General features: G+C 40.7%; 1 protein-coding gene across 1 annotated transcript; it reads left to right on the forward strand.

Annotated features, from left to right (window-relative positions):
• Positions 1-79: 79 nt before the first annotated feature.
• DNAJB11 (DnaJ heat shock protein family (Hsp40) member B11) lies at positions 80-18,724 on the forward strand. Its single transcript, XM_044251951.1, has 10 exons — positions 80-338; positions 2,962-3,118; positions 8,252-8,349; positions 10,064-10,196; positions 13,922-14,064; positions 15,078-15,160; positions 15,824-15,881; positions 16,875-16,986; positions 17,699-17,858; positions 18,631-18,724. Exons 1-10 carry the CDS (start codon positions 271-273, stop codon positions 18,693-18,695), a joined length of 1,077 nt encoding a protein of 358 aa, XP_044107886.1. The 5' UTR covers positions 80-270; the 3' UTR covers positions 18,696-18,724.
• Positions 18,725-22,472: the final 3,748 nt, after the last annotated feature.

Raw genomic sequence — 22,472 nt, forward strand, 5'->3', positions numbered from 1 at the left:
CGATTGGCTGCGAGGCGCCGGCCGCGTGTGATGTCCCGAGCAGCGATTGGCTCTCGCCTGCTGGGGGCTTCTCTCACGGGGACTCGGGACTCCCGGGAAGTGCACTAGCAGAGGAGGGGGCGAGCTAGCTGTCGCTGCGGACCGAGGAGGAGATCCCGGTGGGAGGCGGCCTCTCAGCGCCTGGTGGGCTGGTGAGCCGACGCGGCGGCGGCGGAGGCTGTGAGGAGCGCGTGGGCTAGGGACCGGCACAGAGGCCGGCACCGAGAAACCATGGCCCCGCAGAACCTGGGCACCTTCTGCCTGTTGCTGCTCTACCTCCTCGGGGCCGTGATCGCCGGGTGAGGAACAGGCAGCCGCGGGCACGGGGCCCGTGAGTCTGTCAGTCTTGGCTGGGGATGAGGGAGCATTGCCAGACTGAGGGAGTAGAGAGGGGCGTTGCTGAGGTGAGGCGGTGGGGGCAGAAGAATGGGTCCTGTGGGCCAGGCTCGCGGGGGGTGGAGAGGAGAGCAGTGGGTGGCACGAGTGAGGGGGCTTAGGTCCAGAGGCCCCTGGAGCTAGATTTGCCCCAAAGAGTGGGGTTTGGATGCACAGCCAGACACACCGTGGGGGTGGGGTTGCTGCTGAGCTGTAGAAGAGGGCCCTACAATGTATAGCCTGCAGCCAGCCACTGAGGGGGCTGACATCAAAGTGGGTGGGTTGTGATGCGAGGCTGAGTGAGGAAGTAGGAACAGACAGAGAAACCATGCTGGGAGTGAAGGAAATTGGATTGAGGGAGCAAGGCAGACTCTTTGGAGAGTTCTTGTACTTTCCGGTTTCTTGGGATAATTCAGCCTAAGCTGTCATCATGCTTCACTGTCTCTCTTTGTGGTATCTTCTTGAGAAGCTTTATGATCTTAGGACGGGGAAGAGTATTTCACCAACAGGTAGTGAGCCATTCAAGACCACACATCCCCAGTCCACTTATGAATTCTGTGCCTCTTAAGGAACCACCTAAAGTCTTATCTGTAGCATGAAGATAATAAGGTGCCCCCTTTATGAAGGGAGTAGGACCAACTGAACTCTTAAGGATCCTTCCAACCCTTTAGATCCATGGTATTAAAGCCTGGTGACAACAGGATAGGATATGCCAGGCTCATGTCTTAGAGTGTGGGAAATCTTAGCTTCTAACAATCCGTAAGTTTCTCTAACTGGAGGAGATGCTGGTTAGCAAAACTTTAAACTTTGAAGTGCTTGTTATTTCTTCAAAGTTTTTTTTCCCTCTACATATGTGCTTACATTTACTGTCATTTTTTTCTTGTAAAGCATTTTAAATTGCTTAAAAAATTAGTTTCTTCTAGGTAATGCTCTTTTGTTTTTCTTAGTATGTTTTTGTTAGTACTTCACTTAAAGCAACACATATCCTAAGATGTTTAAATAAAATGTCAGTATGAATTTGCTAATTCTGTAGCTTTAAATGCCAACCTTTTTGGGGGGGGCGGGGAAGAAGTCTTTTGGGAACTATAATATTGATGCTAAACTATGCCAGCCATCTTCTCCCTGATTTTTCTGGGCTGTTACTTAGCCATTTTAATATTAAGCATATTCTAAGTAAGCCTCATTCTTTAAAAAGCTTTTTTGTTATTAATTTTAGTGAACCTTTTTATTTATTTAATGCTTGTCTCGAAATTTCTGGGGCGTTTGCAGATTTTTGGGGAAAGGATAAAGCATCTCATTATTTTTCATGGAATCCCTTGGGGGGGGTGATAATTTTTCAGACTTATACCTGAAATGATTAAATGACTTTCCAAAATGGGACTAAGAGCTTATGACATAATTTGTTCAATGTTCTCTCTTGTATCTCCTAGCACCCCAGTGCATTTTATCCCCATTGCGATTTAAAATCACCATCACTACTACGTTAGCATGTCCATTGTGAACAACTTTCCCATCCCCTGTGTTGAGAAATGCATTTTCAGAATAAATTTTGATGGCTAAAGTGACTCTGGCAAAAGGAGTAGGTTTCTGTGATCATGCTTAATTATTCATTTCATTCAACGATTATTTTTTTGGCGTCTTCTATGGGCTGTAGTCCCTGCTCTGAAAATTTATTATAGTCTGTTCCATCCATTGGCCCTTCTTGCAAAGATTCCTTTTATAGTTAATTTGGGTCCAGGATAGTCCCTTGCCAGGAGGTCAGTGAATCTGTACTTTATCTCCCAGCTCATGCTATATGTGTATTTGTAGCTGCTGAGACTTTAGGCTCTTGCATATGGGCTTCAGCAGCTGTCTGTAATTAAGACTTGACCAAGACAAACCAGTATAACCACTAGCAATGACTGCAAGATTGATATTTTCTCTCACTTTTAGCAAAATAACACCACAATTCATATATCCAAATGTATGTTATTCTTTCTTCAGGGTTCTTACTGGATTTTGGCTTAACCTCTATTGTAACCTCTCAAGTTAATTTCAGTCACTTCATGTTTAACATTCCAAACAAAGCTACTATTAGAATATTTATGTGATGGAATCTTTTTGAATAAAGAAAATCATCTTTTGGTTTTTATTTGACCTTTGGAAACAGCCAGAAGTCATTTAAGTCACTAATAGAGGGAAGGGAAGAGGAGAATATTAATTTGATTATGTGGTTTTTGGTTGAAAATAACTTGTGGCCATAAGTAAAGTAGTTTTCTTGCCTGAAGATAGTTCTAAGAGAAGTGTACCACGGATGTTTTGAATAATTCTAGCCAAGTTCAAAAAGTGCATAGCCTCTTATTATGACTATTTCAGTATATAAGACTCATCACAAATTCTGATGTGTTCTCTTTTTAGTCCTGCTTTTTTGTGTGTCACATGTATACCTTCATTTTTATACCTCTTTGCTCATATACAAACCTAAATGTAAAGGAAAAAAATTTGGCTTTTAAAAATGTAATGTATAACTCTTTAATGAAGTATCCTCTCCCCCTCCCTATTCCCTAGGCGAGATTTCTATAAGATCTTAGGGGTACCTCGAAGTGCCTCTATAAAAGACATTAAAAAGGCCTACAGGAAACTAGCCCTACAGCTTCATCCTGACCGGAACCCTGATGATCCTCGAGCTCAGGAGAAATTCCAGGATCTAGGTGCTGCTTATGAGGTGAGTCAGGAAAAAGGATGAAGTATGAATAAAACCTATAGATAGGGACGCCTGGGTGGCTTGGTCTGTTAAGCCTCTGCCTTTGGCTCAGGTCATGATCCCAGGGTCCTGGGATCGAGTCCCGCATCGGGTTCCTTGTCCAGTAGGGAGCCTGCTTCTCTCTCTCTGCCTCTGCCTGCCACTCTGCCTGCTTGTGCTCTCTATCTGACAAATAAATAAATAAAATCTTTTAAAAATAAATAAATAAATAATACAACCTACAGATAGAGAAAAGTCAGCATAACACAGAGTAATACTCCTTTCTTTCAGGTCACTTCTTCTTAAAAAGAGACAATAGATAAAAATTAAAGTAGTGCTTACTGCTATATTGTATATTAAGGTTAGTATATGCTATTTCCTATTTTTTTTTCATACTAGTTTTTTTTTGATTAAGGAGATTCAGGTGAAAAAGATGGAAAAAAGAAAGAAAGAAAGATTGGTAGGTTAATGAGTAGATTGATCATCATTCAATTAGTTTGGGAGCTAGAGCCAGAAATAGAAACAAAATTTAAATGAGGTTTGTAAATCCACATGCATACATGGAGCAGACGCATGACATGCAGGACAGTTATGAGGTAAAACGTGACAGTGAATATTCTGCCTCCATGTTCGGAATCAACAGGGATTGTTGAGGGCTGTGACAAACTGAAGCCTTCTTGCCCATTTTCAAGGGGACAGCTGTTACTCAAACCCAACCAGTTTTTGCCATATACAAATGGAAACAGTGTTGCCAGATCATGTAATTTTTTAAGAGTAATGGAAATCCAGATTTTTGTGTAAGTCTTTTGATTGGAAAATGTTGGTAACTGATTCAGTTTCAAAATTTCTTTTTTGTGCAGATCAATCAAAACAGCTACAGTTATAATTTGCAGCCTCTAATCAGGAGATGTAGATGCTTTTATCAGTATCATCTCATTTAATCTGCACTAGGATACCATGAAATATAGCAGAGCTGGGCATATTTTTATTCCCATTTTTTATTCCATTATTAATTACACCAAGGAATATATTTTGAATGCTTAATAAGTTACTTATTATTGGAAAACTGTTGTACACAGATTCTTTCAACACTATGGTGAAAAAATTTTACAAATAAGTTCTAATAATCTTTCATCTATTAGGAGGAAGCTATTTTTCATATGTTGCAATTCACTTTTCCTCTAGAAATAGAATAAGAGATCTGGGTGGGGGAGGGGTTTCTGCCTTATTGAGGTATAATTGAAAATAAAATGATAACATGTTTAATGATTTGATATATGTGTACATTGTGAAAGGACTCTTCCCATGTAATTAACTAACACATCCAGCACCTCACCTATTTGTTTCTTTTTATGGTGAGAACATTTAAACTCTGCTTTCTTAGCAGATTTCAGTTTTTACATTACAGTGTTATCACTCTAGTGCGAACACTCCCATTTTCTAAAAGGGCACAGGAAAAAATAATTTAACTCTGAAAGTTATGGAGCTAAAACTTCTGAATTCAAGTTAAATCCCTGGATAGTGAGAAGGCTGGAACAAAATCTGAAAAATATTTTAGTAGTGGGAAAAACCCCAAAGGTAAGGGATCCCAAAGCCTAGATTAAAGAATCCACTAAACTGAGGAGAAACCTAAAGCTAATGGGGCCCCCCCTTTCTTCTATTGACACCTTCAGGGCTCCTATAGGACTGGAATTCATAACCTAGGTCCCACAAATAAATTTGAGAGTGTTGGTGGACTCTCTTAAATTATACATAACATTTTGGTTCTTCTTGATAATATGGATTCCATATTTCGCACTATTTTCCCATAAATATTTCCTTTTTTTTTGCTAGGAATCCAAAAGTCCAAAATATTTTTTAGGGAAGCTGTTGCTAAGAATTTGTCATGTTCTTTAAAGAGGCTACAATGTTGGGGCATCTGGGTGGCTTAGTTGGTTGAGCATCTGGCTCTTGATTTCAACTCCGGTCATGATTTCAGGGTCATAGGATCGAGACCTGCATCAGGCTTCGTGCTGAGTGTAGAGCCTGCTTGGGATTCTCTCTCTCCCTCACCCTCTGCCTTTTACCCACTACTCTCATATTCACTCATTCTCTCTGTGTGTCTCTTAAAAAAACAAAAACCTTGGAGTCTACCATGTTCTTAAGTGACAACCTAAGCAGGCTATATATAAATCATTTATGAGATTGCAGGTCTAAGGTCTAAGAACCTTTCTAGTCACTAGTTCAAATTTTCTTTTTTCTTTGTATTACTCACTTCATTGCCTTTGGTCCTTAGATAAATTAAGGTTCACAAATCAAAATCCCGGTTAAGTTGAAGAGTCTTCTGTGAATACAAATCTGTCTTCTCTACTGAACTGGGATTACTGCTGGCATCTTAATTAGTTGAGACTCTGAGTTGATTGGCCAATCATCTAAGAACCTTTATTTTCTTTTGAAAATAAACTAGTTTCCAAGACCATGGAATAAAATCACTTTCCTTGAACAGAAAAAAACCGAGGAGGAAGTGAATTATAATAGATAACTTTAAGGATAGTTTGGGAGGGGGGTTGCAGTTACTCCAGAAGTCTCTGCTGTCCATGAAAAGACTGACTCTAAAATAGTCTTTGGGGGTTTTGTTTTTTTGTGTGTGGCTTTTTTTTTTTTTTTTTTTTTAAAGATTTTATTTATGGGGCACCTGGGTGGCTTAGTGGGTTAAAGTCTTTGCCTTCAGCTCAGGTCATGATCCCAGGGTCCTGGGATTGAGCCCTGCATCGGGCTCTCTGCTCAGTGGGGAGCCTGCTTCCCCCTCTCTCTCTGCCTTCCTCTCTGCCTACTTGTGATCTGATTATTTATTTGTCAGAGAGAGAGCATAAGCAGGGGGAACAGCAGAAGCAGAGGGAGAAGCAGGCTCCATGCTGAGCAAGGAGGCTGACGTGGGACTCAATCCCAGGACCCTGGGATCATGAACTGAAGACAGATGCTTAACTGACTGAGCCATCCAGATGTCTCTGTTCGGGGGTTTTGAAGTGGTATTTCTTATAGACCCAAATGTGGGGTTCATTTCTTTGTCGAGATAAAACCACAGGAGACTTGAAAGTAAAAATATTGGAAGTAAAAATATTGGAAGGCCAGATCACATGATAATAAGAGTTGTCTTTTTTGTTTGTTTGTTTTTTAAGTTTGCCCATTTCTACTTCCCCGAAATAGCTAATTTTTTTAAGGATATTTACTAAAACATTCCTTTCATGTGAACTGTCATAGTACCTTTAGTCAAGTACTCTGGTCACTTCTGAACTAACCCATTTGTCTCTGCTTTTAAGAATGTTTTCTCTTGGGGTGCCTGGGTGGCTTAGTCAGTTAACCAGCTTCCTTCAGCTCAGTTCATGATTGGGACTGAGCCCTGAGTCGGGCTCCCTGATTGGCAAAGAATCTGCTTCTCCCTCTCCCTCTGCCTGCAACTCCTGCCTACTCATGCTATCTCTCTGTCAAATAAATAAAATCTTAAAAAAAAAAAAGAATGCTCTCTCTCTCAAGATGCCTGGGTGGCTCAGTCAGTTAAACCGTCTGCCTCTGGCTCAGGGCATGATCCCAGGGTCCTAGGATTGACTCCCACGTTGGGCTCCTTGCTTGGCGAGGAGTCTGCTTCTCCCTCTGCCTGCCACTTCCCCTGCTTGTGCACACTCATTCTCTCTCTCTGATAAATAAATAAAATCTTAAAAAAAAAAAAAAAAAAAAAAAGAATGTTCTCTCTCATACACTCAATTTCTTGTAACATGTCAGATAAATTTAGAAAAAGAAAATTTTTGCAGTGGCTTCTTACACATCACTCAGCCCATAGCCAAAGTGTGTCCTGTTTATATATGCCAGGCAGGTCTTCCGTTTCTTTTGCTGAGTCAGCAAGCCCCATCTACTTCCAACTTCTCTTTCCCTGAGCCAGTGCAAGTATGGGTTTGAAATAACTTTCCCCTTCAATCTGCTGTCTAAATATTTCGATTCAAAATAACAAAGGAGGTATAAAATTATTTAGTTTTCAAAATTATATGTGTGGGTCGGGGCTCCTGGGTGGCCCAGTGGGTTAAAGCCTCGGCTTTCGGCTCAGGTCATGATCCCAGGGTCCTGGAATCGAGCCCCACATCGGGCTCTCTACACAGCAGGGAGCCTGCTTCCCTCCTCCCGCCTCCACCTGCCTCTCTGCCTACTTGTGATCTCTGTCAAATAAATAAATAAAATCTTCCAAAAAAAATTATATGTGTGGGTATACTTCAGATTTCTCTACATAGGTGGGAAGCTTTTACTTTATTTGGCAAGTTGAAAGCAGATTTTAAAGAGTATGGAAGCTTACTTTGTTTTTATATTCTTAGTATTATAAATGGAATGGGCCCAATCTTTTCAATCTGTGAAATAATCCTTGAGCAGTCTTCATAGAGCAGTGGTTTCTTTGTTATTTTACTTTGTAATTCAGACTCAGAAGTTTATAAACTTAAACATATATGTGGCAGACAGCATTCTTCTACAAAAGGATTTCTACCTAACCCCCAAATGGAAAAGGGATAATGGAAATATAATAGTATAGACATTTCTGAAGAGCCTATCATTTGATTCCCTTAACCTGTCAGTCTTCTAATGTGTGTGGAGGGGAGGCACATATATGGTGTGGACATGTAGGCCTGGACAGATTTTAAGGCTGTCCCATTTTGCTGCTGCTATCACTAATGACAATCTGTCATAGTCCTATCCTAATCTATGGTTCAGAGATCTACTGTGTCATAGAGGTGAACAGCACAACCACAAGAATCAAACTGCATGGGAAATAAACCTGTGGAATTCATCTCACCTCTTTTCTGTTGTTGCCCTCCCTTTAACCCCCACATTGCTATTCTCAGATATGATTTTTATGTGACTAGGCCAATTTTGGTAAAGACATGAATTGAGCACTGTGAACTTTCAAAATGAACAGTGCATCAAAGAATTTAGTCTGCTGAAGAAAATATATACTTGCCTTAATACCATATGAAAACTGCATTCCACAAAAATGATAGAGACCGTATCAGTCTAAAAATACAGCATAAATACGAATGTATCTTAATCGCATATAACCAACTCATGATCTTTTCCTCCGCTGGCTTTTGTCCCCAGGTTCTGTCAGATAGTGAAAAACGGAAACAATATGATACTTATGGTGAAGAGGGATTAAAAGATGGTCATCAGAGCTCCCATGGAGACATTTTTTCACAGTAAGTAATTTGCCTGTCTGCAAAGTTAGTATCTGAGAGTGGATCACTGGATTATTATTAAAGATTTATCCTTGTTCCCTTGTTCAGAAGCTTTTGATGAAGAATAAAATTCAACTGATTCTTGACCAAGAGGTCAGTTATCCTCCTCCCTGTGGGAATGCACTCTTCTATTTTCATAAAGCCCCAAAAGAGATAGCCCCGAAAGTGCTGTCCATCCAGCTCACTGTGTCAATCACATTGACCCTGATGATGCTAGGGGCCCCGTATGTTGGAAACCAGTATGTGTTGTCTCTTCTCAGAATCTGCAAACCGTTAATGCACAAAGTTATTCTCATAAGCAGAAAGAGTGAGGGAAATTCCTACCCCCATACCCAGAACTGCCTCTTTTTCATTCTGTCAACAAGAGAGGGGTATCTATGGTAATCAGCATTGGTGGAAGGAATTAGGATAGAGGCTCTTTATCTCCTTTTGCACATCACTTTCTTGGAGTGCTAAATGGCTGGAATAATCCACGCCTTTCTCTCACTCTCTTTGAACCCTTCTTTATTGAATTTCTATATGCCCTGATGATGCCATGTAAGATCTTAATCTGGGGTTTCAAATCAAGTTAAAAACAAAAAAAAGTTTGAGTATGCATTTCTATGGGGAAAAGGTTTATTGCTTTCTTCTTAAAAGGGTTTTGTGAACCCTTTCCCAAAGAAAGTTAAGAACCACTCTTGCATACAGTAGTTTACCCCATTTAGTATTTGGGGGTAACTGTAGATTTTTCAGGACTTGTGAAGGTATGTGAGTGGTATGATTAGGAAATCCTTCTCTTCCCCAGGACTGATTTGGTTATGTTAGCCTACTAGGAAAGTGTCCTGTTCCACTTGGCTATTAGAAGTGATACCAGGAAGAGAAAGCTCCCATCTGCAGCAACCACCTCCTCTCCCCAGACCCTGCAAATCTTCCCTGTCTGTTTTTGTTTAAGATTCAGGGAATCTATTCACCAAGATTAGTTGGTGGGTGGGAGGGAGTTACCTAGCTGTCATCACTTGCTAATATCTGAGGCTTCTTAGCATCAAAAATTAATGTTAAGATTAGAACACCTGTATATTTTAAGGTCATTGTTTGTATTAATTCAAAGTGATGTTTTTGTTACTTAGAAAAATTGATTTAGGTTTTGTAGAGAACAGAGCTTCCTTTTTCTTAAGGTCCAGCATTCTACTAAGGCTGATGCTTTTTTAGCTTATTTAATTATGTACCCAAGAGTTTTATATAGAACAGTAGCTTCTTTAACTAGAGCTAGTTTCTAAATATACAAAGTGAATGCTAAAAATGTTCAAAATTACCATTAGAGTCAGAATCATCTGAGTTTATAAATACTATGCCCTTTTTCAGTAAGTCTATTATATCCTGATATTCCTCCATATTAAAACAAATTATTATTTTCATGATTAACCCAACTTTGAATTCATTGGCACACTGTATTTATGCACGATGCTATATGTCTGGACAATATTTATTAAAAGAAAAACTTTTTTGTGGCGGGGCAATATAGTTTATATTGTATAAATTAAAAATTGTGTATGTTGTATGACTCCAATGTATTAAAAATGTCTGGTTTTATACAATATGTTGGTAGGAGACAATATTGTATCCATGTGAAGAAAAGTAAATAATTGCAGATACGAGCTCTGCTTTCTTTTCCTGATGATTTTACATTTATCCACAGCTTCTTTGGAGATTTTGGTTTCATGTTTGGAGGAACCCCTCGTCAGCAAGACCGAAATATTCCAAGAGGCAGTGATATCATTGTAGATCTAGAAGTAACTTTGGAAGAAGTATATGCAGGAAATTTTGTGGAAGTAAGTTCAAACAATACAGCTATTCATACTAACTCCCAGAACTTGTTCTTTTGACTAAAAACAAGGAATTTCTGAGTACCTTCTCTGTCTTTTGGGAGTCGGGGGAGTAACCAGATGTACGAATTGAGTTAATCATAATCGTTGGTTCATGATGCACAGCTCTTGTTTCATGAACTCATTGCCCAGCCCAAGAACTAACTACAAGAGGACCACCACTCATATCTGCCCTGTGCTACCTCCTGCTTCCATCCCTCTGTCGCCCTTCAGAGCTAGCTGCCCTCCTGAGTTTGGTCTTTATTGTTCCCTTGTTACTCTTGTCTCTTTGTTGTATTACATGTGTATGAATACCTGAATAATATGTCATTGTGTTTTCATTGTTTTTGACCTTGTAAAGATGGTATTACACCATACCTTACCTCCTGGGACTGGCTTCTTTCACTGTTATGTTACCAAGGTTGGTGCCTGTTGCTGTCACTGTAATTCTGCTGAACAGAATCTTATTATGAATGTTACTGTATCAGTAAGCATGTAGGTTATTTCCAGGGTGGGTTTTTTTTTTCCCACTTCCTCAAAGTGCTGTTAAGTGAACTTGTACGTACATCTAAGTACATGTGAGCAAGAATTTCTCTTGGGTATATATATATGGAAGAGTGAAATTGCTGGGGAATCTGAACTAGTGTGATGTGTACAGGATGATTCTGTATTGTTTTCTCCATTGATGACTACCAGCACTTCCACCAGCAGTTCATGAGATCCTGTAGATCTTCTGCCCCTCTAAAACAGAATTATTAGACTTTTCAGTTTTTGCCCATCAAGTGGGCAGAGATGTTATGTCATTGTGGTCTTGATTTGTATTTTCTTAATTCATAATTAGGATAGACATCTATGGCCATATTTTTTTCTCTCTTGTGAAATCTGTTCATATTTTGCCCTTTTTTTTTTTTTGCCCTTTTCTTATTGATTTCTAAGAATAGTTTATTCTTACTATTAACCTTTGTTGGCTAGAGGTAGCCAATCAGTTTGTAACTTGTGTTTCCATTATATTGAAGATTTATTTAAAATGAGCAGAAGTAGTTAATTTTAACGTGGCCAAATTTATCAGTCTTTACTTTTATGGTTAGTTTTTGTATCTTGTTTCAGAAATTCTTTCTGGGGGTTGCCTGGGTGGCTTAGTTGATTAAGTGACTGCATTTGGTTCAGGTCATGATCCTGGAGTCCTGGGATCAAGTCCCAAATCAGGCTTCCTGCTTGGCAGGGAGTCTGCTTCTCCCTCTGGCCCTCCCCACTCACATGCTCTCTCTCTCTCACCCTCTCATTCTCTCTCTCTCAAATAAATAAATAAAATCTTAAGAAAGAAAGAAATTCTTTTCTGCCCTTAAATCAGAAAACAGGTCACTTATATTTTCTACTTAAACTTTGGGATCTTTTCATTTGAGGTTATTCATATCTTTTTAGTTCTGGAAAATTTATTTGTTATTTTTTCAAATACATGATCCTCTTTGTTGGCATTTCTCCTTCTATCTGCTCTTAACTTTCTTTTAAATCTAAAAACAAACAAACAAACAAACAAAAAACCCATTCTAGTTCTTTAGCCTTCTCTGCTTCCTTCTAGGAGAGTGCCTTATTTTGGACTTCTGCCTCACCACAGTCTTCAACTATGTCTATCCTAATAATATCCCATTTGCTGCTTTTTTATTTCAATTCACGTTTTTATACATAACAACTGTACTGGATCCTTACATTATCGCTAATGTCTTTCCTTATCTCCTTAAATATTACCATGCTTATTTTAGATTCTTGGCCTGTCTTCTCTAATACATTTGCTTAAAATATATGTTTTATCCAGTTTGTTGTCTTTTCTGCAGGTGGGGGGTATATAGTTGGACTCCTCAAGTGTCCAGAATTTTTTTTTGGCCTTTGAGCTTGCATTTCCCCCATGGGTGTCCACAAGTCTCTTTCCCTGGTAGAGCATCTTGGGGAAAACCTTTTCGTAGTGGTTTTAACTGTGTTTTATTTGTCCATGTTCTTGAAGGTTTTTTGGGGGGTTTTTTGGTTTTGTTTGGTGTCTGGGGTCTGTTGTTTTGGAAGAGGGGGCCAAACAGTGCTTGTCCCAAGGCAGTTCAAGAGAAAAGTGAGAGCAGAACTTCAACTACTTTTCTCTAGCATCTCCGCAGTGGCCCCCACTAGCTGCTGCCCCAAGCTGTAGCCACTACACTGTACACATGCCAGTTCCAAACAGCCTTCCATCTCTGGAATTTTCCAACCAATTGTGTGTTATAATTGTTTCCTGAAATTCATGTTTCCTTTTAGTTTTTAGAGGATTTTGGAGGAGATAGCCAGTAGCCCATGCTTACATACCAGCTTGACTGGAAGCATTCTCATTAATTGTGCTTTTGCTCCAAGTAGTTGAAAGAAGACTGGATAGTTGCAGAGGGTGCACGGGCTTCCAATACAGTGCTTCGGTCTGAGTATTCAGGACATCTCTCCTTCAAAAGCAAGATAGGTTGTTGAGGTGGGAGAAGGTGGTGAGCCTAATGAACTCCCTTGTTCACCTCCAGACATGTTGTCTGCAGTCATTACTAATACCCTGTGTATATCACTCTTCACAGTTAGCACATCCCTAACAAAAATCCAGTTGTTGTAAAGGATGTCTGCCTTGCCATTTAAATGATCCATGGAAAGTTCTTTTTCAAGGAAGAATGACCTTGAAGAAAGCATGGTAATTAAAAGCACAGACTTCGGAGCTAGACTGCCTAATTTCAAATACTGGTTCTGCCATAAATTAGTTACGTGACCTTGGTCATGTTCCTGAACCTTTCTGTGCCTTCATTACTTCCCTTATAAAACGGAGACCGTATCACTATCTACTTCATGAGGTTGATGCAAGAATCAAGCAAGTTCATATATGTAAAAGTGCATTGTTTGGCACAGAGTAAGTGTCATAGAGTGTCTGCTCTAATTACTGTTGTCATTTATTCCATTGACCTAGGCTTTCATGTATTTGTGGGCTGTAAGGGGCTTTCCTCCCGAGCGTCTGTGTCATCCTGCTGTGTGAACATGTCCCTTATGATTAGGTGTCTGACAGATGAAACAGGCAAAACCCAGAATACAGTTCTTCATGTGTCTGGGTTCCCATGTACCTTGAGGGAGCAGTGTGTCTCGTTGCAGGTGGCGACAAAGAGATGATCATTGTGTCCCTCACATGTTCAGTATCTGATGTGAGATAGTAGTGGGCAACCGTCCTAAACTGAGTTGCCTGAAACAAGCAAGTGTTTTCATTAGATTTATCATAGCTAATGGTATGGTGGCAGCCAATACCAGCTTTTCAAGGCCATAGTTGTTCTCCAGGGCTTGTGCTTTGCACAGCTCAGATTTCTTAAAAGATAGCAATTCTGTGAATGGCTTCAACTCAGTGGTGTTTAGTTGTGCCTTAGAAATGTCGATATCATCCACCTCATTTTTCAGTTCTCTTCTTTTTTAATCCCCTCTCTCTCCTCCAGCTTCAGACGTGGAGTCATTTAAGTATCCGTTTGCTTCATTCCTTCGAGGGATGGGGGCTGATTTGTAACTCCACAAAGGCTTCTCTCAGCATTAGGTCTCCCTGGGGGATAGCTTGCCGGAGAAGGGAACATTCCAGCCCCAGCACCCGTTCAGCCCTGATCGGTTGAGGAAACCAGAGGCTCTTTTATAGGGAGAGAAGCTGATGTTGTTTATGTACTTCTTAGGTAGTTCGAAACAAACCTGTGGCAAGGCAGGCTCCGGGCAAACGAAAATGCAACTGCCGGCAAGAGATGCGGACTACCCAGCTGGGCCCAGGGCGTTTCCAGATGACCCAGGAGGTGGTCTGTGATGAGTGTCCTAACGTCAAGTAAGTAAGCACGTCAAGTAAGGTCAAGTGAGCACCTTCTCTGTTCCACTGAGACACTCATCCTCTCACTTGTTTCATAAAATGCTCATGGTCCATACCGAGATTTTTTCCTCTATCTCCCGGCACCCTCCTTTCTCTCTCTTTTTCACATTCCACCAGAGGATAGAGCAAAGATATGTCTTGCTCTATCTTATAAAAAAATATATCTTTTTATTTTTCCCAAAAGTATGTCTCCTATATCTCCTTCTATATATATTTTTTTTAATTTTATTTATTAGACAGACAGAGATCACAAGTAGACAGAGAGGCAGGCAGAGAGAGAGAGAGAGGGAAGCAGGCTCCCCGCTGAGCAGAGAGCCCAATGCGGGACTCGATCCCAGGACCCTGAGACCATGACCCAAGCCGAAGGCAGCAGCTTAACCCACTGAGCCACCCAGGCGCCCTCCTTCTGTATTTCTGAACTAATAAGCTGTGCCCTTTATCACTGAATATACTTAGCAAATGTTAATGTTACATTTTTCCTACTTGGAATAGTAGAGCAGTCAAATATATCTAGCTAACACCACAGATGAGAGAAGTACTATTTGCTGATTATGCCATAAACATAACTATTTAATTGACTGTATATTATATATATATATCAAAACTAGATCAGTTCTTTATGGGATCAGGAAAAATATCAGATAGGATAAACTTTGCTTCTGATTCCTGTCCTTTCAGATGGAAATTTATGTAAGAGTGAGTAGTTTTCTCTATTATTGATCACTCAGCTTAAAGCAATCAGTCTACTGCAGGCTTCTTTGGAGGCAACAGCCACAAGATTGTATAATAAATAGTAGCTTTACCCTGGCTTTTGGCATGTAGGAGATGTAAATAGATCTCAGATGGCTGTGTCAACTAGAGGCATGGAATAGTCTTTCAAGAAACAACTCTGATAGAACAGAAAAAATTAATTATGTGTATGTGGAGTTTGGTTTATATTTTCATTTTTTTCTTTTTAAATTCTATTTCAGACTAGTGAATGAAGAACGAACACTGGAGGTAGAAATAGAACCTGGGGTGAGAGATGGCATGGAGTACCCCTTTATCGGAGAAGGTGAAACGCTGATATTGATGTTTTACTGTCATAATTCTGTGTTCTCTGTGTGCTTGTGAATACCAGCCACCCCCACCTCACATCATATCGTAATGGCCATGTAGTAAATGCATGTATCATTTCCAATACTCTCCAGTCAGTTTTAGGGCGCAGAAAGCCTTTCATGGCCTTCCTGGATGTTCACCTTAAACCATAGCACTACAGATTATCTTTAGAATACCACGGCCAAAAGCTAACTACCTAGTAGCTTTTTATCTAGTAGTCTAAGTTATTTCAAAATTTAGGGTGTTCAGACCCTAATGGATTAATTTTAACTCCGCAGCGAAAGAAGATACTTAGCTCTGATTGGCATTAATCAAAAGCTCTCAGACCTCCCCTTTGAGGTTTCTGAAAGAAAAGAAGCTTTAAGACTTTAGGTTCAAGAAATCAATGAATCTTTCTTTGTTTAGGGAACAGGTCAAGTTATTTATTACTGTGCCTGAGATAAAGGTGATCTTCACTAATAATCTGAAACTTGATATAACCAGTTAGAGACACTGCTTTCACAGGTAGACTCGATAGACCATACCTAAGGTAGTGGCTTAAAAAATTCTCCTAAACTGCAGATAGATTTGCAGCATGCGTAATGTGCGACTTAAATATGCCATCATCTCTTCAAACTAGGTGAGCCTCATGTGGATGGAGAGCCAGGGGACCTGCGGTTCCGAATCAAAGTTGTCAAGTAAGTGATCAGATCTTGGAGACCTTCTCTTTAGCCCCTGCTTTTCAGATAAGTTGAATTAGGATAGAGACAAATGGATAGCCACCAGGACACTGTTAGAGTTTACTCTCTGTCCATGCCCTTCATACCCTAAATGATCGTTTGTAACTCTACAATACTGAAAATTTGCGGTTGTGGCTGAGGATTGAGCTGTTAACATATTTACTCAGGACCTACAAAACCAAAAGATGTTGGAAGGAAAAACTGATGAGACAAGTAAGGAGTTGTAAAAGAGAGGCAAACACAAATGCGTTTCAAGGAGACCTGAGATTTCGACTGAGGAAGCATGGCACCATACAAGGATGGAAGACTTGAGATAGAAAGTACCTTCTATTACATAATCTGCAGCTTCTCTTTAGCATGAAGTGTTGCTTATATAAGAATTTTGCCCGGGGCTCAAGCTTTCCCGTTTTTTATTTCTCTCCTGTTACCACCTTGAGAAGCAGTGATACCTCTGCTTCTGAGGACTCAGTAAAACAGGTTTCCCATGTAAATATGGAGAAATGGGCCCTCACTGCCTCAGACTTTCCCCAGCTTCCTTACCTACTTTATCTTTCTCATATCTTCCCAGAGAAACTTGAACATGTGATCTGCGTCTCTAGAGCTGACCTGGCCTTGAGCCCAGCTCTGGAGACCTTCCCAAACCCGTTGCTGATGCCCATCACCCAGTCCTCACTGCCAGAACGTGTCTTTCTCTTTTCTGTAATCTAATTACTCCTACTTTTACTTATGTGCTCTGCCTTCTCCTGATTTATAAGCTCCTTAAGCTTAGGATTTAATAAATCTTATAGAACTTTGTAGTTTCAATTAATACTATACACAAAGGAATATCTAATAAATGTTTATTGTTTGAAAGAGTGGTATTCATCCTTTCCACAAGATTTTTCTAAAACATTTTTGAATGCTTTCCAAAGAAAGATGGAGAATTTTGATTTTACCTTGTTCTGTTTTTAGACACCCAATATTCGAAAGGAGAGGAGATGATTTATACACAAATGTGACAATCTCACTAGTGGAGTCTCTGGTGGGCTTTGATATGGATATTACTCACTTGGATGGCCACAAGGTAAACACACCAATTTTGCTGCTTCCTGTCCTTTTAAAACCTTCATGTGGGTGGTTTGGGGATTACGTGTTTGATTTCTCTTTTTATTTTGAAAACATATTTCTTTGGCTTGCAGTGTCCTAGTGATGTTTCCCTTGTCCCCTGATCTTTGATGCTGTGCTGAACTGTGACAGGAGCTCTGGACACCAGTGCTCACTAGAAGCCATGTGTTGTATTTCAAGAGTCCTAGTCCAGTCCCATTTCCTTTTGCTTTCTTTCTTTCTTTCTTTCTTTTTTTTTTTTTTCTTTTTTTAAAAATATATTATTTATTTATTTGACAGGCAGAGATCACAAGTAGGCAGAGAGGTAGGCAGAGTGAGACGGGGGAAGCAGGCTCCCTGCTGAGCAGAGAGGCTGATATGGGGCTTGATCCCAGGACCCTGGGATTATGGCCTGAGCCGAAGGCAGAGGCTTTAACCCACTGAGCCACCCAGGCACACCATCTTTTTTTTTTTTTTTTTTTTTAAATAAAGATTGTATTTATTTATTTGAGAGAGAGGCATAGATTGTGAGAGAGAGCATGAGTGGGGAGGAAAGAGAGAAGCAGACCTCCCGCTGAGCAGGGAGTCTGACGTGGGGCCTGATCCCAGGACCCTGAGATCATGACCTAAGTTGAAGGCAGACGCTCGACAAACTGAGCCACTCAGGTGCCCCCTACCCTTTTGCTTTCTAGGTACATATTTCCCGGGATAAGATCACCAGACCAGGAGCCAAGCTATGGAAGAAAGGAGAAGGGCTCCCCAACTTTGACAACAACAACATCAAGGGCTCTTTGATAATCACTTTTGATGTGGACTTTCCAAAAGAACAGTTAACAGAGGAAGCAAGAGAAGGTGAGCAGTCTAATGAAAGAGAGAACATGTGTGCGCATGTGTGTATGTCTGTGGCATGTGACTATGAGAACAGTGGTTAAAGAGGACGGGTAAAAAAAACAAAACCCTCCAGGGACATCAGACAGCAAACACAGGACCAGAAAATGAACTTGACTTCCTGTAAAGGAGATATTCAGAATTCTTCTGTCACTATTTTACAAAGAGCTGTATGAGTTGGGCTTTGAAACCGAGGACATGTGAATGTGAATGCATGTGAATTGGAATCATATAAAACAAACTAGCTGGACCAAACCATAAAGGGAAGTACCAGGTAGACATTAGCAGGGCTAGAGGCTCAGAGGGGTGGCGTCAGCAAGGGCTGCTTGAGGCAAGGGGCCTGCTGGTGCATCGTAATTAGGAAGAGGAAGGAGAATGGTGAAAGAGATCAAAACTGAAAAGAGGACAAGGAAGAAGGAACGGAAGATCACTGAAGAGCTTTACTTCCTTTTTGATGGCCTCTTCTCATTTCCCATTGGATAGGGTTTTGTGGGATATGTGTGTGGTCTGTGTGCCTGAGAGACAGAAAGAGACAAGGGGCAGTCTTGGACATACCTGTGCCTGTGGGAGGTTGAGGGGATCCACATGCAATAGACTTGAACATGAGTAGTTATTTGTTTAATTCGGATCCACAGTTGTCATACAGCTTTTTGTGAGCCTTCCCATGAAACCTGCTCTTTAAACTCTACAGAAATCACCTTTTATTGATGGAATCACTTGTTCCCTCTTTTTTCAGGTATCAAACAGCTACTGAACCAAGGATCAGTGCAGAAGGTATACAATGGACTGCAAGGGTATTAAGAGTGAATAAAATTGGACTTTGTTTAAAATAAGTGAATCAGCGATATTTATTATCTAGGGGTTTTTTGTGTGTGTTTTTTTGTTCTTATTTTCAATATGCAAGTTTGGCTCAATTTTTTTTCTCTAATGATCGTCATGAGATGAATAAGAGGGCTTAAGAATTTGTCCATTTGTGTTCAGAAAAGGCTGGCCAGCAAAAGGTTTAATAATACCTCTCCCTTTGGGGATTTAATGTCTGGTGCTGCTGCCTGAGTTTCAAGAATTAATGCCGCAAGAGGACTCCAAGAGCAAAAGAAACACAATATAAAGGGTTGGGGTTAATTGTTAGCTATTTCATTCAAAATGACAACTGGAGAAGTCTGTTTTTAAATACATTTTGTTGCTATTTTCTTCTTGACTCGTTTCTTGTTGGTTTAGCTACCTTGTTGTCCTTCCATCTCCATCTGGTCACTTTCCCTTGGTCTGCCCAGCATCCCCCTGGCTTCCTGTGGCTAGTTGGGTTGTCCTCCCATCAGGCAAGATGGACACACAAGTCTGCAAAAGGGTGGTAATGGTCCAATCCCCATGCCCAAGTAAACACACACGATATCTTCTACAAAGGAACTTGAAGGAACTGAGTAGATTAGAGATTGGGATACCGAGTCAAGATTACTCAAAGATCTAACTGTCCCTGAGACAGTACATTTCCTCTTATTTAATCTGGGAATAATCTAACACAGATACTTTACTGTTCAGAAAGCACTTTTCATATATACAATCTCAGTTGACCTCGTGATTAAAAAGCCTTTGGTTTGTGTTAGGAACTAGCGGTACCACTGGTTCTAGAAAATGAATGTGGGGTAGACCTGCAGAATCCTTTTGGCTCCCTGAGTGGCCCCTGATTCAGAAGGCGTGTGACTGGAGTCTATCTGACTTTTGAACCTCCTTCACTCTTCTACAGGCCCATCACGCTATTCCTCGTATAGTTTCGGGCTTCTCACCTTAGCTAGTGAGCGGTGCAATAGTATTAAACAATTTCTGTTGCTGGGTATGTGCAGCTGCCTTCCTGCCATCTGTGGAGTTCCAGCAGCATTCCCATCTCCGTCTGTTCAGGTAGCCAATGCTACTATTTGCCGTTTTATTGCATTTTGCCCTGATTTACAAAAATGAGGGGAATGGGAAAGAAAATTTCATCAATTTACAACAGTTAAGAGGAAAAGCAGTGGCACACTTTTAACCTAGTTAGATACTATTTGGACGTGAGTACAACTGTGTGTTCCCCTACGAAGGAAAGAACAAAATTAAAAGTCTTATTTGAAATGCTGGAAATCTATTTTGTACATACATACTTAGTGGACTTATATATTTGATGTTCACTATGTACTGAGTTACTTACTTGAACATTTCTTAGAAATAATTTCCTGTCCATTTCATAGCCCAAGAGAACTGTTGATCATTACCTGCCCTTGCTTGTCCCTCTCTTTCCAAGACTTATCCAAGAGTCAGTCACATCCTAAGAGCTAGTGTTACTAGTCTCGGCTAGAACGATCCTATAGAGACAGTGTTTTTGCTATAATAATAATGTTAAGGGGGCTTTGTCACTCCAGTTAATCCATGTTCCAGATAGCCATGATTTGAGAAGTTAAAAAAATAATCTCTTATCATTTGACAGCTTCAGTTCACTTTAAGCTTTATCTGAAGCACATAGTAGCATGGAAAGATTTGTATCAAAATTCCATAGATTCTTCTCGTTATAAACCATTGGGGCAGAATAGTGGTGGTGGGAAATGATGGGAAGATCTTAAAACCAGGATCCAGAGCCCAAGCTTTTTGCACTATGGTACACCTGTTTTCCCAGAACTTCGTGCCATCCACAATTGGAGTGCTGGTCCTTGGGACAGCTAGCTCCCTACCAAGTAGACTAAAGATAAACATCTATCTGGGAACGTTGCAGAGAGGGTTCTTGGGCATGGGAGATTGTAGCCATCATATGTATGTTCTTTTCAACCAGAAGCTTCTACGTATTTCAGAGTTGTCAAGTGAGGAACCATGAAAAGTTGCCCTCTTTCTGAGTAAAATATATTTATTGAGTGCTTACTATAGGCCAGGTTCTGTTCAAGTACTTTATATAGATGAACTCATTTATATGGAAGAGAAGCTGTTACCCTCAGTGTGAGGCTGAGGAAATTGTTTCATGTCACAGCCTACAGGTGGTGGGACCAGCATTTGAACCCAAGCAGTCTGCTCTAGTATGCAGAGAATTTGATCAAAGGGGATACAAACCCAAACTGTCACAGAATACCAAACTGAGTTTTTCATTTTTTCGGTGGCCTTTGAAACACAAACCTTCGGGTGATTCTGAGGTTTCAAGCTTTTCGCTGTGGCTCACTTTCAAGAGGAACTGGCCAAGCTGAGAAGTAGCTATGGGCTAGTAGCCACGGGTATGTTGTCCCTGGAATTTTGGGGGCAGTATATGAATCCAGAATGACCATGGAATTTCAGATGATCCAGCCAAACTCTGGGTAATTCCTAGAGTACACAGCTATCCTTTCTTTAACTCTCACTATAGAACCTGAGAGCCTCCTAAGTGATCTGGAGACAGGTCCAGGAAGAAGATACCCTGACTGATATGCCTCACCGTTACCCGGAAAGCAGTCTGTGAATCTGCAGGGTTCTCAGCAGTTAGCTCAAATGAGACCATGCCTAGCCCCACATCTGAGGTTCTTTTTTTTTTTTTTTAAGATTTTATTTATTAATTTGAGACAGATAGAAAACACAAGCAGGTGGAGTGGCAGAAGGAGAGGGAGAAGCAGACACCCCACTGATCTGGGAACCTGAGGTGGGGCTCAATCCCAAGACCCAGGATCATGACCTGAGCTGAAGGCAGATGCTTAACTGAATGAGACACCCAGATGCCCCCAAGTCTGCAGTTCTGAGTCCATGTGTTGAGCGTGTGGTGAGACTGTCTGGATTCAAATCCTGGCTCTGCCAATTAACAGCTCTGTGACCCTGGATAAATATCTTAACCTCTTTGAGCTTCCATCTCCTTCCCTATCTCATATTCTGACCATTAAACAACATGATGTACTTGAAACTTACCACAGTACCTGATGTATAGCAAGCACTCTCTATTTTTTTTTTTTTTTTGAGAGAGAGAGGGGGTAAGCAAGGGGGAGGGGGAGAGGGAGAGAGAATTTTAAGCAGGCTCCATGATCAGATTGGAGCCCAGTGCGGGGCTTGATCTCGAGACCCTGAGATCATGACCTCAGCTGAAATCAATCACTTAACTGACTGCGCCACCCAGGGGCCCCACAAATACTCTTTAAATATTAGTCATTGCTATGGACTGAGTGTGCCCCCCTCCAAAACTTCATTGGTTGAAGAGCTAATCCCTAGTATGATGGTATCAGAGGTGTATTTAGAGGACCCCAGAGAGGTCTCAGGTGATGAAGGTGGAGATCTCATGAATGGGATCAGTATCCAGATAAGAAGAGGACTGAGAGAGAGAGATGATCTGTCTACCATGTGAGGACACAACAGGAAGACTGCCATCTTCAAATCAGGAACTGAGCCCTCACCAGCCACGGGATCTCCAGCACCTTGATCTTGGTCTTCCCAACCTCTAAAACTGTGAGAAATAAATGTTCGTTGTTTAAAGTGTCAGTCATGGTAATTTGTTGTAACAGCTTGAGGTAAGAGTTATTATTGCTATTCTATAATAAATGTGACTCAACTATTTTTGAAGCGATTTGCATTTCTGGTAAAGCATCGTCTTTTTGAAACACTAACAGTTTGTCT

This window comes from Neovison vison, chromosome 6 (genome assembly GCF_020171115.1).
Source record: "Neovison vison isolate M4711 chromosome 6, ASM_NN_V1, whole genome shotgun sequence".
Classification (NCBI taxonomy): Eukaryota; Metazoa; Chordata; class Mammalia; order Carnivora; family Mustelidae; genus Neogale; species Neogale vison.

What these genes read in the sequence shown, in the direction of transcription:
- DNAJB11 (XM_044251951.1), top strand. Translation starts at nt 271, where the DNA reads ATGGCCCCGCAGAACCTGGGCACCTTCTGCCTGTTGCTGCTCTACCTC. An exon ending in ATGCAGGAAATTTTGTGGAA is followed by an intron (nt 10,197 to 13,921) that starts GTAAGTTCAAAC and finishes TGTACTTCTTAG; the next exon opens with GTAGTTCGAAACAAACCTGT. An exon ending in TTCCGAATCAAAGTTGTCAA is followed by an intron (nt 15,882 to 16,874) that starts GTAAGTGATCAG and finishes TTCTGTTTTTAG; the next exon opens with ACACCCAATATTCGAAAGGA.